This window comes from Cucumis sativus, chromosome 5 (genome assembly GCF_000004075.3).
Source record: "Cucumis sativus cultivar 9930 chromosome 5, Cucumber_9930_V3, whole genome shotgun sequence".
Lineage (NCBI taxonomy): Eukaryota > Viridiplantae > Streptophyta > Magnoliopsida > Cucurbitales > Cucurbitaceae > Cucumis > Cucumis sativus.
Genome location: NC_026659.2, coordinates 18620043 through 18635104, shown reverse-complemented (window position 1 = coordinate 18635104; position 15062 = coordinate 18620043). Strand labels below are relative to the sequence as shown.

At 30.7% G+C, this 15062-nt stretch overlaps 1 protein-coding gene across 1 annotated transcript; it reads right to left on the bottom strand.

Annotated features, from left to right (window-relative positions):
• Nucleotides 1-3764: 3764 nt before the first annotated feature.
• LOC101214876 (uncharacterized protein At1g66480) lies at nt 3765-10647 on the bottom strand. The gene is made up of 2 exons (XM_004140259.3): nt 9936-10647; nt 3765-4241 (listed from the first exon to the last, which is right to left on the bottom strand). Exons 1-2 carry the CDS (start codon nt 10578-10580, stop codon nt 4173-4175), a joined length of 714 nt encoding a protein of 237 aa, XP_004140307.1. The 5' UTR covers nt 10581-10647; the 3' UTR covers nt 3765-4172.
• Nucleotides 10648-15062: the final 4415 nt, after the last annotated feature.

The window sequence follows — 15062 nt, the reverse complement described above, 5'->3', positions numbered from 1 at the left end:
GTTGTTTGTTTTTTCCTCGTTCGAATGGTTTCAAATGCCTTACATTTCATTTTGTGTGAACCATGGTCTTTTGTCAAAAGTTAATGACCTCGAATTAGGTAGAAAAGTTGGGTCGTTACAGGCGATCTTCTCTCGAAGTTTTTAAATGTCACACTTGCTCACTTTTCAGGATGTAAATGGTTGTGCGTGATTGAACAAGGTATATCTAAAAACTTTCGCACAAGATTTCCAGAGAAATTTAATTCGTGGATTTGAACTTGAGTGTTGATGTTGTATTTTTGTTGATTTGATGCGATGTGATTCTATCTCTAGAATTTGATCCTCTGATTCTCTCTCGACTGGATGCTTACGCTTAATTTGGAGGAAGCAGAGCATGTGATGTTCTTGAAGTTTGTTGAACGTCTATGCTTGATTTGGAGAAGCGGAGCACGTGATGTTCTTCAAGTTGGTTGAATGCTTACGCTTGATTTGAGGAAGCGGAGCACATGATGTTCTTGAAGTTTGTTGAACGTCTACGCTTGATTTGGAGAAGCGGAGCACGTGATGTTCTTCAAGTTGGTTGAATGCTTACGCTTGATTTGAGTGATGTTTTTGAAGTTGGAGTCTTGGAAGAAAGTTTGTATCTTCAAATAAGCTTCAATCTTTGAGGATGGTCGACTTCAGGAGTTAGGAAGTCTTCTAGCTCTTGGGAGAATTCTCTCAGATCTTCTAGAGTCAAAAATTTCTAACCCCTGCAAATGAAGAGAATTCCTCTATTTATAGAGTTCACTTGTGGGCTTTATGGGCAAACCTGGTTGGTCCATGGACCAGACCCATAGACTCAACCATATGTATTTATGTTATATCTAGTCTTTGGGCCCAGTTAAGCTTATTTTTGGGCTTAATTGAACTTAGTCAAAGTAAATAATATTTAATTGAACCAAAATGATTAACTTAATCCAACGGTTAGGATGAAAACATGTGGCATTATTAGAATGGTCAATTTATGTTTTTCAATTCTTTAATTTGGGGCACATGTCAATTTTAATTAGTCACAAATTTAATTATTTGTACCTTTCATCATTAGCTTAATAAATGATGCGGCAATTTGTGATTGGTCTCAAAGTTTCTTATTAAACAAATACGTATAAAACTTCTCCTTTAAGAACAACAACCTTTCCGTCATTCTCTCCCTAGGGAATGATCTATTCAAGACTTCTTCCCATACATACCTGATTCTCTTAAGTGTTTTTTTGGATTTATCGAGAGCTCAGATGTGTCCCTATGGGATCACTGGATAGCATCTGTTAGGGAGCACGATAGTTTTGAGGTACTTCCTTATAATGGAACTCTAATGGAAAGTTAACAGACACCTAACGGGACTAATAGTGGGTGTCTTACTGAGTATGTTTATAGTCATCCTTTTCTATGTTGAACATTTCAGGCAAAGGTAAAGATAGAGGAAAGTTGACAAGCTTAGGAAGGATCCGCAACATGCCATATGAGGACTCAGTTTTGCTTTCTCTTTTCATTATTTGTTTTCAATGTTTTGAGCTTAAATATTTTTATCTATTTATTTTTATTATCTATAAAATTTGTAAAACCCACGCAACCTGTTTTTCATGGTACTTTTAATGCAAATTTAATTTTTCTCTTTTCAAGAAATTATCAAAATTGATATTTATTTTAAGGTAATGACATCAGCTTAGTATAAAAAGTTGGGTTGTTACAAAAATGTCTTTCAAATTGATCATAAATTTGATCCTACAATCAAGTTTTAAGTTCTAAGAAGAGCGAAGAAGATCTTAGGTAGTTCTAGAAGAATTTTAGATCAAATACTACTTCAATTCATGGAAGATTTGAGCTTCAAAGGTGCAAACTCTAAAACTATATTTTTGTGAGTTTTCAAACCATGTTTAATCCTTAATTGATGTACTTGGAATGATGTTTGATCCAATTACTTCCACTGCATGATCATTTAAGCTTTTACATATATCGATAATGTTAATGATATAAACCTATGTAGATATCACCGATATTGATGGTATATATTAGTGCTATCAGCGATATGACTTGGGTATATTTCAATGGAAGTCACTTATATACTTCTCATTGATAGACTTTGACCAGATATAACTTTAAATGTTGATCTTTGAAAGTTTTTTATAGTTTCCTCTTAAAGTTGATAGCTAATAATATAATGTCTATCGATGATAGTCACTAATATAAAGTCTATTAGTGGTAGCCACTCATAACCATTAACCAATCATCATCATAAACATAGTGAAATAATTAAAAGTTGATCGATGGAAATTTAAAGTATTGAAGTTTTTTTTCCTTTAAATTATTGAATAAATTTTTTTAATGTTTTTGGCGAAACAAAAAAAAAAAAAAAAAAACAAAACCGTGAAATAATCTAAAGCTGATCGATGAAAATTATGTTTTGATTGCAAATTAAATTTAAAAAATTTAAAGTAATTTCCGATTGCAAATTATTGTTACTATTATTATTTTTAGGGTAAGCTTCAACATTTCTCAATTATTGTTATTACTATTTTATTTTTTATAGTATATTTTGTTAATATTTTTTTTAATTGAAAATTAAAAATAATTTTAATTTTAATTTAAAAATAATTAAATTAAATCAGTATAAATGAATTTAATAAGAAAAATTAAAGGCAATTTAGATATTTAATATATATATATAAGAAAAAAGGAAAAAATAATTTAATAAAAATATATTTTTAGAATTTGAATAATTAATATATATATATATAAAGAGAAAAATAAAAAATTAATTTAACACAGAAAGATATATTATTATATATATATATAATATGAGAAAACAAAACCCACCCATAATATATAAACAATAATAAAAAAGAATAAAGTGTGGGTTGAACGTAATATTCTAATATTTTTGTCAAATAGTTTGACATCTAACCTATTTTTGTTAATAGTTTACCATCTAACCTATTTTTGATATATGTTCAATCATATTATTTTTAAAATAGTTCCCATAATTGTTTAAAAAACGATTATATCTCGAGTAAAGTTGAAAAATTATTAAAACCATAAAAAATATGGGAGATATTTTTAAATATAAAAGTAGAAAGTCATCTCAATGGGGTGTGAATTTCTTTCTTTCTTTTTTTTTTTTTTTGTCATTTTGCCATATATGAAAAACAATCTTTGGAAGTGTTTATAGGCTTAAGAATTTTTAAACCTAAAAGTCAATTGATTAAACTAGTTTTAAGACTGATTTTTGTTTTTAGTTTTTTAAAATGTAAGCATGCAAATCTCTCTCTTCTTCTTTATTTTTTTTCTTTTTCTTTATAATTTGGTCTAAAAATATCTTTTTCTTTTACAATAATATAGTTTGCTATCGAGTATATATAGTTATACCATTCAAAATAATACAGAAATAAATTGGAGTTGTTTTAAAAAAATATAGAAAATAGTTGAAAATATTTTCAAATATATGTCTATTCAAATCCATCCTAAAATTTTTGTAAATATCTTCAACCAATTTTCATTAAAAATATTTTTTTAATAAATTATGTGGGCTAGTATAGGAAAAGCATTTGCAATGACCATTGTACCACATGAGAAACTTTACCATGCTATTATTGGTATGGTTTAAGTTCAACTATATAAAAAGAAGTACTGAGAGATTTATAGTGTTAATTTGTTAGACTATATATGTTTACGTTAGCTAGTTGAGGACAAATAGTTTTCTTGATAATAATTGAAATGAAAAGTATAATCAGAGTTTAGAAATTGCATTTCCATACACAAAAACATATAACATATCCTTTCTTCTGATCATAAACATACAAAATATATATATTCATTTTATGTACAAATCTATATATAATGTAATTAACATCTCTATATTCTAAATCACTAATTCTTACCCAAAACCTTAACATCTATCTGCTACATCCAGCATTTGCATTAGGGCTTTGAATATATCTCTCATGATCTCTACCTTTTGTATGAAAGTTATGATCTAATTTAACAACTTCTCCTCATAATATATGGGAAGAATTTATATATTTAAAAGCTATGAAATCAAGCCATTGAGAAAAAGAGGTCAACATGGATGGATATGCTCTCAAAAACAAATTATATTCAACAACATCTTGTTTCCTTCACCTTCTTCCTCTCCCTTCCCAATTCAAAACTTGTGTCTACTGTTGATTGTCTGCTACAGCTAAATGAATTTCTCCTTTATCCATTGGTAAGAAACTCACTCGTTTCTGTATAAAATTTATTACATTCACAAACAAAAGTTAATTAGTTACTACCTTCCAATACATGTATCCATGCATATAGAGAATTCTTCTCTTAGATCAACTTAAAAGTTTTACAACCTCTACATCGTTGAATTAATTTGTTTGCTTCTAAGGTGATTTATAATTACATTTGATGGTAGTATGAATTGCAAGATAGTGAAGCTAAAAAATAAATGAAAACTAAAATCAAAATTCAAGAATATAATTATGACATTCTAAGACCTAATAATACACAAAAATATAACTGGATAAATTGAAAACTAAACTTAAAATTTTTAATTTCTATAAAAAAACATTCAAAGTTTCACACTTAATTAAAAAAAAAAAACAAATATGATTGATAGTTGTTGAACACTTGTATAAATATTCATAATGAGCTACACGTGATTACTAATTAATTATTTGTTCTCATTCTTCATATGCATAAACAAAAAAGGAAGCTTTTTAAAAAGAAAAGAGACAAAAACATAAGAAAAGGAAGCTACTAATGAAGCTTCAATGAAAAAAAGAAAAAGAAAAAGGTAGAACCTTATAGTTTATATTAAACATAAGAGTTCAATTTATTTGATTGAAAACTGGGTTATAGAGAGAAAGTTTCTACTTTCTTGACGGCGTAGTCGATAACCTACCATTTTAATTTCAATTCTCATGGACTTTTAACTACTCATTTCGATTGTATTTAAGAATAAAATTGATTTTAATTTAAATTTCCTCTCAAAAAACAAAGAAAAAAGATTCATCTACTCTGCCTTTATAAAGTCTTAATTTAATAATTATAACATCAAACAACAAATAACTGCTTCGTATTAGTTGTATTCTTTTCATAAAATATTGAAATTAAATCAGAGTATGTTTGTTAGTTATATATTAAAAAAACACATTGAATTTATTGATCCACATTTCACCTACCAACTCCCAACTTTTCAATCGTTTTGGAAAAAAATTAAACCTTCTAATAATAATAATAATAATAATAATAATATATATGAAGGGTTTTAGACCTAATTGAATCCACATTTATTAGACAGATGGATGGTGTTACATTTATTTCCTAACTATTAACTAAAACCACCCTCAACAAGTATAGATATTGCAATATTGTCAATCAATCAAATCATAGATAAAGTATTTTGAGGTAAAGATAATGTAAAAAAGAACTGATTGGTTGATTTATGGATAATATTTTGCTGTCTCTTAACAAACGATGCTAAACTTATGAAGTTGGTTTGATGAAAGAAAGTATATGTTCACTAAGAAGTCAATTCATGGACTCTTTTCCTTTACTAGAAGTTCAAAAGGTTGCAAAAGACATTTGGAATTTTCCATCAGCTAATTCTTCATTAACATTTATTAATTCTCTTGAAATACTTTATTGTAAGTTGATATTGCTAGGTCTTTATTTGAGAGAAAAATTTAAAAAGAAAAAAAAAAAAAAAGGATTCAAGGGATTTGTTAGAATAATGTAACAAAAACCTAATCTCACTCACTTTAGACCTAATAATCATTCAATTAATATTTTTCTCCATTTGTTCTGACAAAAGTCAAATTTGGGTCCTCCACCTAATAATTACTTTGTAGTTGTATCACTGTCCCCTTTCCTTTTTCTATTTTTCTATCTACTTCTCATTATCTTTTCCTTTTTCTTCGCATAAATTGGCTATGATGCGACAATTAAATCAAGTTAATTATTTTAATTCCATTAAATTTTATTTATTTGGGATAAAGTTCAATTGAACCTACAAATAACTTAATTTAGCCTAAATGTTATACATGGCTCAAATCCACGTGATTGAGTCCATGGGTCAATCCATGGACCAACAAAGCCCAAGCTCGTAAAATCAATCATAGGATTCTATAAATATAAGAGTTTTCTTCATTGAAGGAGGACATAAATTTTTACTCCATAATGTCTAAAGAGAATTCTCCTAAGAACTAGAAGACTCTCTAGCTCCTAAAGCTGACCACCCTCGAATATTGAAGTTCTTTTGAAGATATGAGTTTTCTTTTAATACTCCAACTTCAAGAACATCACACACTCTTTTTCTCAAATCAAGCGTAGGTATTCAACCAATAGAGAATCATATGATTAAATACTAGATAACAAATCACATCACGTATAACCAACATCAACACAAGTTCAACTTCACGAAGCACGTTTTTTCAGAAACCTCGTGTGAACAAATTGGCACGTTCAATGGGACATCTCTACCTCACATCTCTCTCTTGTCATCCAAATCTCTAAGCAAACTGATGGCACCAATGAAAGTTGCATCTAAATCTTCTATTGCAAACTAACGCTTAAATAGGACCTATCACCTACAATCATTCAAAGGGGATCATCCAGGAGCGGGATCAAAGTCTATCATTGCCCATTTTGTTGAAACATGCAATAATGCAAGATCAAGAGGAGACCAACTGGTTAGGTAGTTTGTTCAAAACTTGAAAGGGAATACTATCAAGTAGTACACAGACTTGGAGCCTAAAGTGACTGATCATTGAGAACAACTACAAAAAGAGTTCCTAAACTGCTTCTATAGCACCAAGCACACTGTAACCATGATAGAGCTTACAAACACAAAACAATGAAAAGAAGAGTCGGTCATCAACTACATCAACTGATGGTGAGCTATGACTTTTGATTATAAGGATCGACTCATTGAATTTTCTGTCATAGAGATGTGCACCCAAGGTATGCACTCGAGACTTCTCTACATTCTACCGGAAATAAAGTTCCTGCACATTTGAAGAGTTTGTAACTCGTGCTCATGATATGGAGTTGAGCATCGCCAACAAAGGAACTAAGGATTTCTTGCTCCTGAAGTAAAGAAGGACAAGAAAGAGATGAAGGGTGTCAAAAAGATAATGAAGAGTGTCGTAAAGAAATCTATGATCGTAAACACTATCCTGCTAAAGTTCTCCAAAAGAAAGGAAGTGAGAGTTGAAAAGAAAGATGATGGAGGCGAGAGACGTCGCTTAACTTTGAAGGAAAAATAGGAAAAAAAATTACTCATTTCCTAATTCAGATATTGCAGACATGCTAAAGCAACTACTGGAGAAGCAACTGATCACTACTTGCCAAAATCTAAACGACCTAAGAGCAGGAAAGATAGATGATCTCAACTATTACAACTATCATCAAGTAATTAGTCATCGAGTTGAAAAATATTTTGTGCTGAAAAAGCTAATTCTAAGGTTGGCTCATGAGAAAAAGATCGAGCTAGACTTGGAAGAAGTAGCTCAAGAAAATCACGTTGTAGTGGCAATAATGTCAAATGCTCCTTTATCAACATCGATTTTCTAGCAAAAGGAAAATTTGGTCCAGTTTGGGATCTTTAAGTTTATAGTTGTGCAGTTCCATCAGGAAGTCGCACTAAAAGATATCCTCAAGGAAAAGAAAGATCGATCGAAGAAGACAATGAAGGATGGATAGTTGTGACTCGTCGAAAGAAAAGGTAACAAACTTTGGCCCAAAAGGAGTCTCCCTCCTATTGAAATTATAGAAGAGGGAATAGGGCCCAGAAGAATAAGAAGAAGAAAAAGAAGACTTGGAAGCCTATGCTCGTGCAAGAGGAAGACAAGGATTCCCCTACCTTGGCAGACTTCTTTCCAACAAACTTTCTCTATGATTATCAAGATGAAGTCCCAAAATTCGTTAGGTGTCATGCAATCAATGCAGCGAAGGAAGAAAGCATCCCTCCAAGATCACCAGAGGAGGAGGAAGTGTCAAAAGACTTGTTGATGTTTAATGTGGATGATCTGTTATCACTTCCTTAAGAAACCAAGAGCATCTTTATTGATGCATTGTTAAATTCAGGAGCTTCAAGTTCAAGTGCTTATAAAATCTTTGCGACCCACGAAAATGCTTCTTATTGTATGTCTATAGGCTTCACATATGAGGATTTGTTGTTGGGATCCAAACTTCATAACAGATCCTTGTATGTTTCTAGATACGTTTGAAAATAGATCTCAACGACATTTTTGACCAAAGCTTATTCTCCAAATTGAGGCTGAAGTCAACAAGTTAGTTGAAGCATGATTCATTCACGAGGTCAAGTATTCAACATGGATAACAAACATTATCCGTGTTAGAAAAAAAAGAACAGACAACTTCGCATTTGTGTAGACTTTTGTGACTTAAATAATGTATGCCCTAAAGATGACTTCTCTTTGTTCACCACAGAAATCATGGTTGATGCAACCATCGGACACGAGTCATTGTCCTTTATGGATGAGTCATCTGGATATAACCAAATACGAATGACCTTTTCATATGAAGAAATGACAATTTTTAAGACTACAAAGGGAATATACTGTTACAAGGTGATGTCCTTCAACTTGAAGAATGTTGGTGCTACTTATCAACGTGTTATGCAAAAAACATGTGACGATATTTGGTATGTTGATGAACTTGTGCTATTTAGTAATTTATATTATATATGTTTGCCAAGAGAATTGTAAAATTTGAACTCCTCGTCCATCACTATTATTGATAAGTCCAAAGGGCAAAATTGTCCAAGAAGGTCCAATTTTATTATTAATGCTTATCTAAAAGTGACGTCATTATTTATCTCCAATTATTATGTGCTAACATATCTCCCATTCCATTGGTTCAAACAATTTAATTAGGTTCCAAATTTGTTTATTATATCTTAGACTTTAAAATCTTTTACATTTTAAATTATGTTATTTAAATCTTCAATAAGAAAATAGAATATCAAAATAATTTTGAGGTCAAATGAAAATAAACATGAAAAAGATTCTAGATTAGAGTAAGATTTAGACTTTCTTTTTTATTTTTTATTTTCTAAAACAAGTCCTCACTTTAAGATTAGATATTTATTAATATCTTAAAGTTAAAGTCCAGTATACGATAATAATTCAACTCTTAATTGTTATTGTTTTAAGGGATTATAAGCTTATTGTTGTTATTATTATTATAATAGAGAAAATGAGGAACGAGATTGTTCATTCATCATTCTTATTAATACGCTACCTTGTTTTTTCTATAGGTTAGAAATTATTTTCAAATATTAGTCATATTAAAAGAAAATATAAAAGATATATATTTACACAAATCAAGTATTGAAAAATAAACCAGTAACAAGAACGAATACAAATAATGTGATTGAAGAACAAAACAAATATATTCTAAAACCAAAAAACAAATATATTCTAAAACCAAACTTAAATTTGAGAATTTAGATTTGAAAATCGTAAAAGGTATACACCGTCCTTTACCCTTTCAGGAGTCAAACGAAGATGAAAAAGAAAATGAAAGGTTAGGAATTCAACTTTTTTTTTTTTTTGTCAAATTTATTACCTTCCAAACAAATCAATCATTTTTAATTCATCTAATTTTCATTTTAATATAACTTTCGGTTGTTAAGATTCCAACAATTAGCCCACGCACAGTTTGTTGAGTTGTTCGTTTTCTTGTTAAGCTATCATTCTTTTTTCTTTTTTTTTGTTTCCTTTAATCCTAGATTATAAAATTTTTAAATGTTCGTACCCATAACTTTAATGAAAATAACAATCACATATTTCATAAATCTTAAATTTAGTTCACTTAGATCAAATTTTGTTGAAATTAGTTAGTAAATATGGTAATTTGAGAAAAGTAAAATGAATGAAGCGAAAATTTGGAAGAAAGAAACGTACCTCGCGATGAACCTTTGAATTTTCCCGAACGCTACTAACAAGGCTCGGTTTCCAATGCTCCGGGTGTTGGCCGGCGTTGACATCACCGGCACTACCGCCGCCAGTATTGACCTCGTTCTTCAAATACATTTTAATAATCTTCTCAGCGATTTCTCCTTCACTCGCACTCTCCTCCATCAATTTCGCGACCTGCGATCTCGGAATCTTCATCTTAACCTGCATCGGGCCGCTATGGAAGCGCGGCTGAGCAGAGGAGTCCGTCGCGGAGGTGGTAGACGGCCTAGTAATAGCAATCTCGGACATAGTCCGGCGGGAGAGCATGAGAAGGTCGAGACGGTCCTTGGCGGACATATGGACGCCAGAGGAACGGACTCTTCTGGGAATCCGATCGGGCGGGGGACGATTATCAGCGGCGATTTTGGGCAACTGTAATAGAAAATAAATCTTCTTCCTGTTTAAATCCTGTTGCGGCTCCAATGGCTTGGCCTTAACGCCGTAATGCTTAACGGCTTCCGATTCCATAAGAACATGATCGGGATAATCCTTCAAAACTTCAGAAACTCGAATGGGTAATTTCAATTTCAGAATCTCTCCGTCCACTTTCATTACCTTTACTCTCTTTCTCCCCCCGATACTATTCCCCATTTTTTTTCCGCTCTCTCTCTAAATTTTCGTTTCTTTCCCTTTTAGCCCAATAATTTCTAATTTTTCCCTCCCCTGTGTCTCTGTTTTTATATATTGCCTTTTATTGTTTATTTATTTATAATGGATTATTATTATTTTTTCAATTTTGTTCCTGAAGAAGGGGCCACGGCTAAGGTAGTTGAAATTGAAGTGTTCAAATTTGAATAATAATAATAATTATTATTATTATAAGGTGTGAATTTGTGAAAAATAGAGTAAGATTCCATGTCAAACGTATAAAAATTTATCAATTAATAAATACAAAATTAAAATGTTTTTTTAAATATATATATATATTATATGGTGGGAACCACAATCACCGTCGGAGTACTTATGAAGCCAAATTTGAATATTAATGTGACTAAATATGAATATAAATAAATTAGATGTAATAAAAAAAAGAATATGCAAATGACCATAGTGGGAAAAGGTAAATTGGTGGGGTTTATAAAATATTTGATTCTTTTCATATATGAAATATCAATTTCCAAGGATATTAATCTTCGCAACCAATTTTACTGCAAAATTGCTTTTTTATATTTTACATCCAATCCTTTTCAATTTTCGTGATCAAAGTGCGGATTCCACGTAAGCAAACAAGAGATAGTGCTTTGTTTCTTCTATTTTTTACACTCAAAATAATTATATCTCTTTAACTTTTCTATAACTTACTTTTTCATTCGTCACTTTAGGTTTATAAAGGAATCATTAAAGTGCTTTCCATTACACATTATTGTTCCTATATATTTTTTAGTTTCGCTTTTCCATTACTCTTTAAAAGTTTCAATTTATTGGGTAAAACTATTTCACATGTGTGCTTAATAATAAATTTATAATCTATTTAAAAAGGGGATTGGCAAAAGAGGAAGAGTGCACATCAGTGTTTTTAAGAATATAAATTTTGTAAATAAAATATTTATAAGATAGAAATTGACTTAGAATTTTCAGTTTTGTTCTACCACGTGGACCAACTAAAAGTACGTGAAGCCTCATCTCGATCTCTAGCTTTCCTAATTATCTTCTTACACACTCTCCACGGTTATCCAACTACAGTTTGAATTGGATTTTGAAGCATTGTGAGTTTACATCTATCGTAATTAAGTTTGATTAGAATTGGAATAATTTACTATTAGCTTTTTTTTTTTTTTTGTAGTTTTTGGACTTACACTTGTGATAGCATTGAATACATGATATATTTTTGTTATCCGTCAAAATCAAAATAAAGAAAACAATTAACGTAACAAAGTGGAGGAAAGGAAGTAGAAACGTAAAATATAAAAGAAAAAGATAAGTGAAAAAAGTATAGGTAAGACGTAAATAATATAAAAGGAAAATGAAATAGAAAGGGGAAAGTGATGAATAAAGGAAGGAAGGAAGGGGAGTATACGTCTGCGATTGTGAAGAATGAAGAAAGTTGGTTAAAGCTTAGAAGCGGCCGCCTAGTGCGCAAACTTTGACTTGAATTCCCAATTTTGGAATGAAAATAAGAGAAGGCAAGTACGGACAATTGCTTCATAAATTTTCTATAATTTCATTTTGACTTTCTTTCTTTTCTTTTTTTATGTCTACACCGCCTATATTACTCTTTCTTTATACCTATAAAGTTGCATTCTTTCTATTTCTTTGCCAACTTTTTTCTTGTTTTTTTCAACTACTTACTACACATTAATAGCATAATCCTTTGCTTTTCTACTACTAAACTTTTTTTTCTTTTATCTCTTTTTATTATTTGCATTTATGTACGTTAAATATGTTCAAAAGAGTATAATTCTAGTTAGTATAGTAGAAGGTGATCTAAATAAGGTTTAATAAAGATTTTTGTACAGTATGAAATCTAATTAAACTTATATACGAAGACTACACAATGGAGCATGTGTTTCAAAAAGAAAAAGTTAACGCTCCGAGTTCTAAGTTAACAAATTGAGTTTGAAGAATTATATGAAAAAGGATGAAATAGCTAGATCAATCACGATACTGGCTATCTTTGCCATCTTGAGGGTTATAATAAACTTGACATTGTCAATATTACGCATAACAACCTAAACCAAGTGTTAGAAAAATCACGTTATACATCATTCATTTTTAACAAATCCGAATGAAAATACAAGTAGTTGTGTGCTTGAATAGATTAAATATATACCATGTACCAACTTAGATATCAAAGTGTACTCGGATGGGTGTAGTATTGATATAAATCTTTATGTCCAATTTCACTTTATTGTGATTGAAAAACATTTATTAAAGTTGATAATGTTTTGTGTCTTGTTTCTTTTAAAAAGCAGTCAAGATTGTTGTACGCAAGTTTGTGAAAAGAGAAAATACTGGGGTTCGCCTTTTGTTAGTGGTTTCTATCTAAAGTTCCTTTTTGGAGAAAATAATTTCATAAAAGTGTAAAGAATTTATGAAAATGAAATGTTGATGCATGTTGAATAGGGGTATCGCCCACGTTCAACAATATGCCACACACTAAGGACATCTATTGAAAAATTCAACCAAATATTTAGTGCATGTGTGTTGTGTAAAAGGATTGCAGCGATTAAAACTAAGTGCATAACTCATGTTGTTATCATTTTTTGGTGCTCTTCATCACAACTCTCCTTATCATTATTATTATTGTTTAGAAAGTATGACTACAAAATTATAAAACAAATTCAACGAATGTGTGTTTTACTTGGTGATGAATAAAGTTAAAGTCCACATATTAGAGAGGAGGTAACTGATTTTTGGGACCTAAAGAGACTTCAGGGAAAATCTTCACTTTTTGTTTTTTGGCCAACTACATGAATAGCATTTTTTAAGTTTCCATTTGGCAATTAAATGGCAATCCTAATTTTATATTCCAGACATGAAAAAACAAATTAAAAATAAAATAAATAGAAAGTGGTAAAAGTTCATCGTACACCTAAATATACCGTCGTACTTTCTATAACTAAAATAATACAGTAATTACACTTTAATAAAAATGGACATTAGAACCTCATCAATCACACAATCTCACAGATCAGGACATTTTTTAAACAACCCATGCAGACTCTTCATTTTCAAGCAAGCAATCTCAAGCCTCCATCTTCCATCTTCAAGCTCAATATATTGTCATCCTTCACAAACTCACATAAGAAAAAATTTGTTTCTTCATCTTTAAGCTGACAGTCTACAAACCCTAATATCCTCATTTTCAAACATAAATTTTATCATAAGGTCAATAAACTTCGTCCGTAACCTTACATCTTCAAACCAAAATTACTAAAATTTCATCTTCAAGCTACTAAATCTCCAAACTGTAATATTTCATCTTTAGCATTTAGACGCTAGCTCTCGATTCAATATACAACATCCAAAAAACTATAAAGGTACACAATTCCTTCTCATCAATTTTTACTTAAAAAACAAAAAAAGATTTGATTATCTTCACCATTTTTATCCTCTTAAGGGGAATGATAACTTATAGAAATACAAGTTATTCTAGCCTTTTAGGTAAAACATTGAAGTCAAAAAGCAGGATAAAGTACCAAAATTCATAATTTTTACTACAAATTTACAAAGATAAGAGAATACAACTTATATAAGTCTCCATACTTGATTAACCACGCTTTTTAGTGTTTTTATCGCGGGATGATGAAAAAAATAAGAAATATAGTGAATCGTAAGAGGAATGCATGCAAGGACTTAGTGATAAAAAGTTGCTTGGCGAGATGTCACCTCATCATGCGAGAGATTCGCTAGAAGACAAGAATGGTAGTTGAAGTTGATGTGGCATGAAAGGCTACATTGATGTCGATAAGTGAAAATGATAAGGAATAAAAGCTTCCTGCTCAAATAAGTCTATAAATACCTCTAACTTTGCCTTGCAAAAGGAGCTAGAGAGGCTCTGGGAGGTTTGTCTCTCCGGTGGTGGACGAAAGGGAATAACCATTTCCCTTAGGTAGAAGTTCTTCCTCTCTTCACCTCTTCCACTGAAAACTTTTGAAGTGAGAGTTTTGAGAGAGATATGAGGGACAAACTCATTAACCATTTTTCCTAACTTGTAAAAGATCCAAGAAATGCATCACAATGCATTATGTGGCTCAACTCAATTCTTACCTTCCATCTTTGTATGTTCAATGTATTGTTTTGACCTTTCATATTTTCATGGTTGAGAGGCCTACATTAATCAATACAATACATGTTTATTCACTATCATTCTATCATTTCTTTACTTTTCATTTTGTTGACGTGTTATAAGCAACCTAAGTATGTGATAATTAAGTGCTTAATATGGGGTCTTCCCTTATAAGATTCACCATGTATAGTCTAAACGTCATCCTATTGCCTAATTCTCTTCAAGAGAAGGAATAAGGTGTTGTTCGCCAACTACTCAAGAGAATAGTAGCGAAGAACACACTAATTAAACATGTGTAGAAAGAGACTTGACGACAAGCCTAATTCTAGCGTTTTCCATTTATT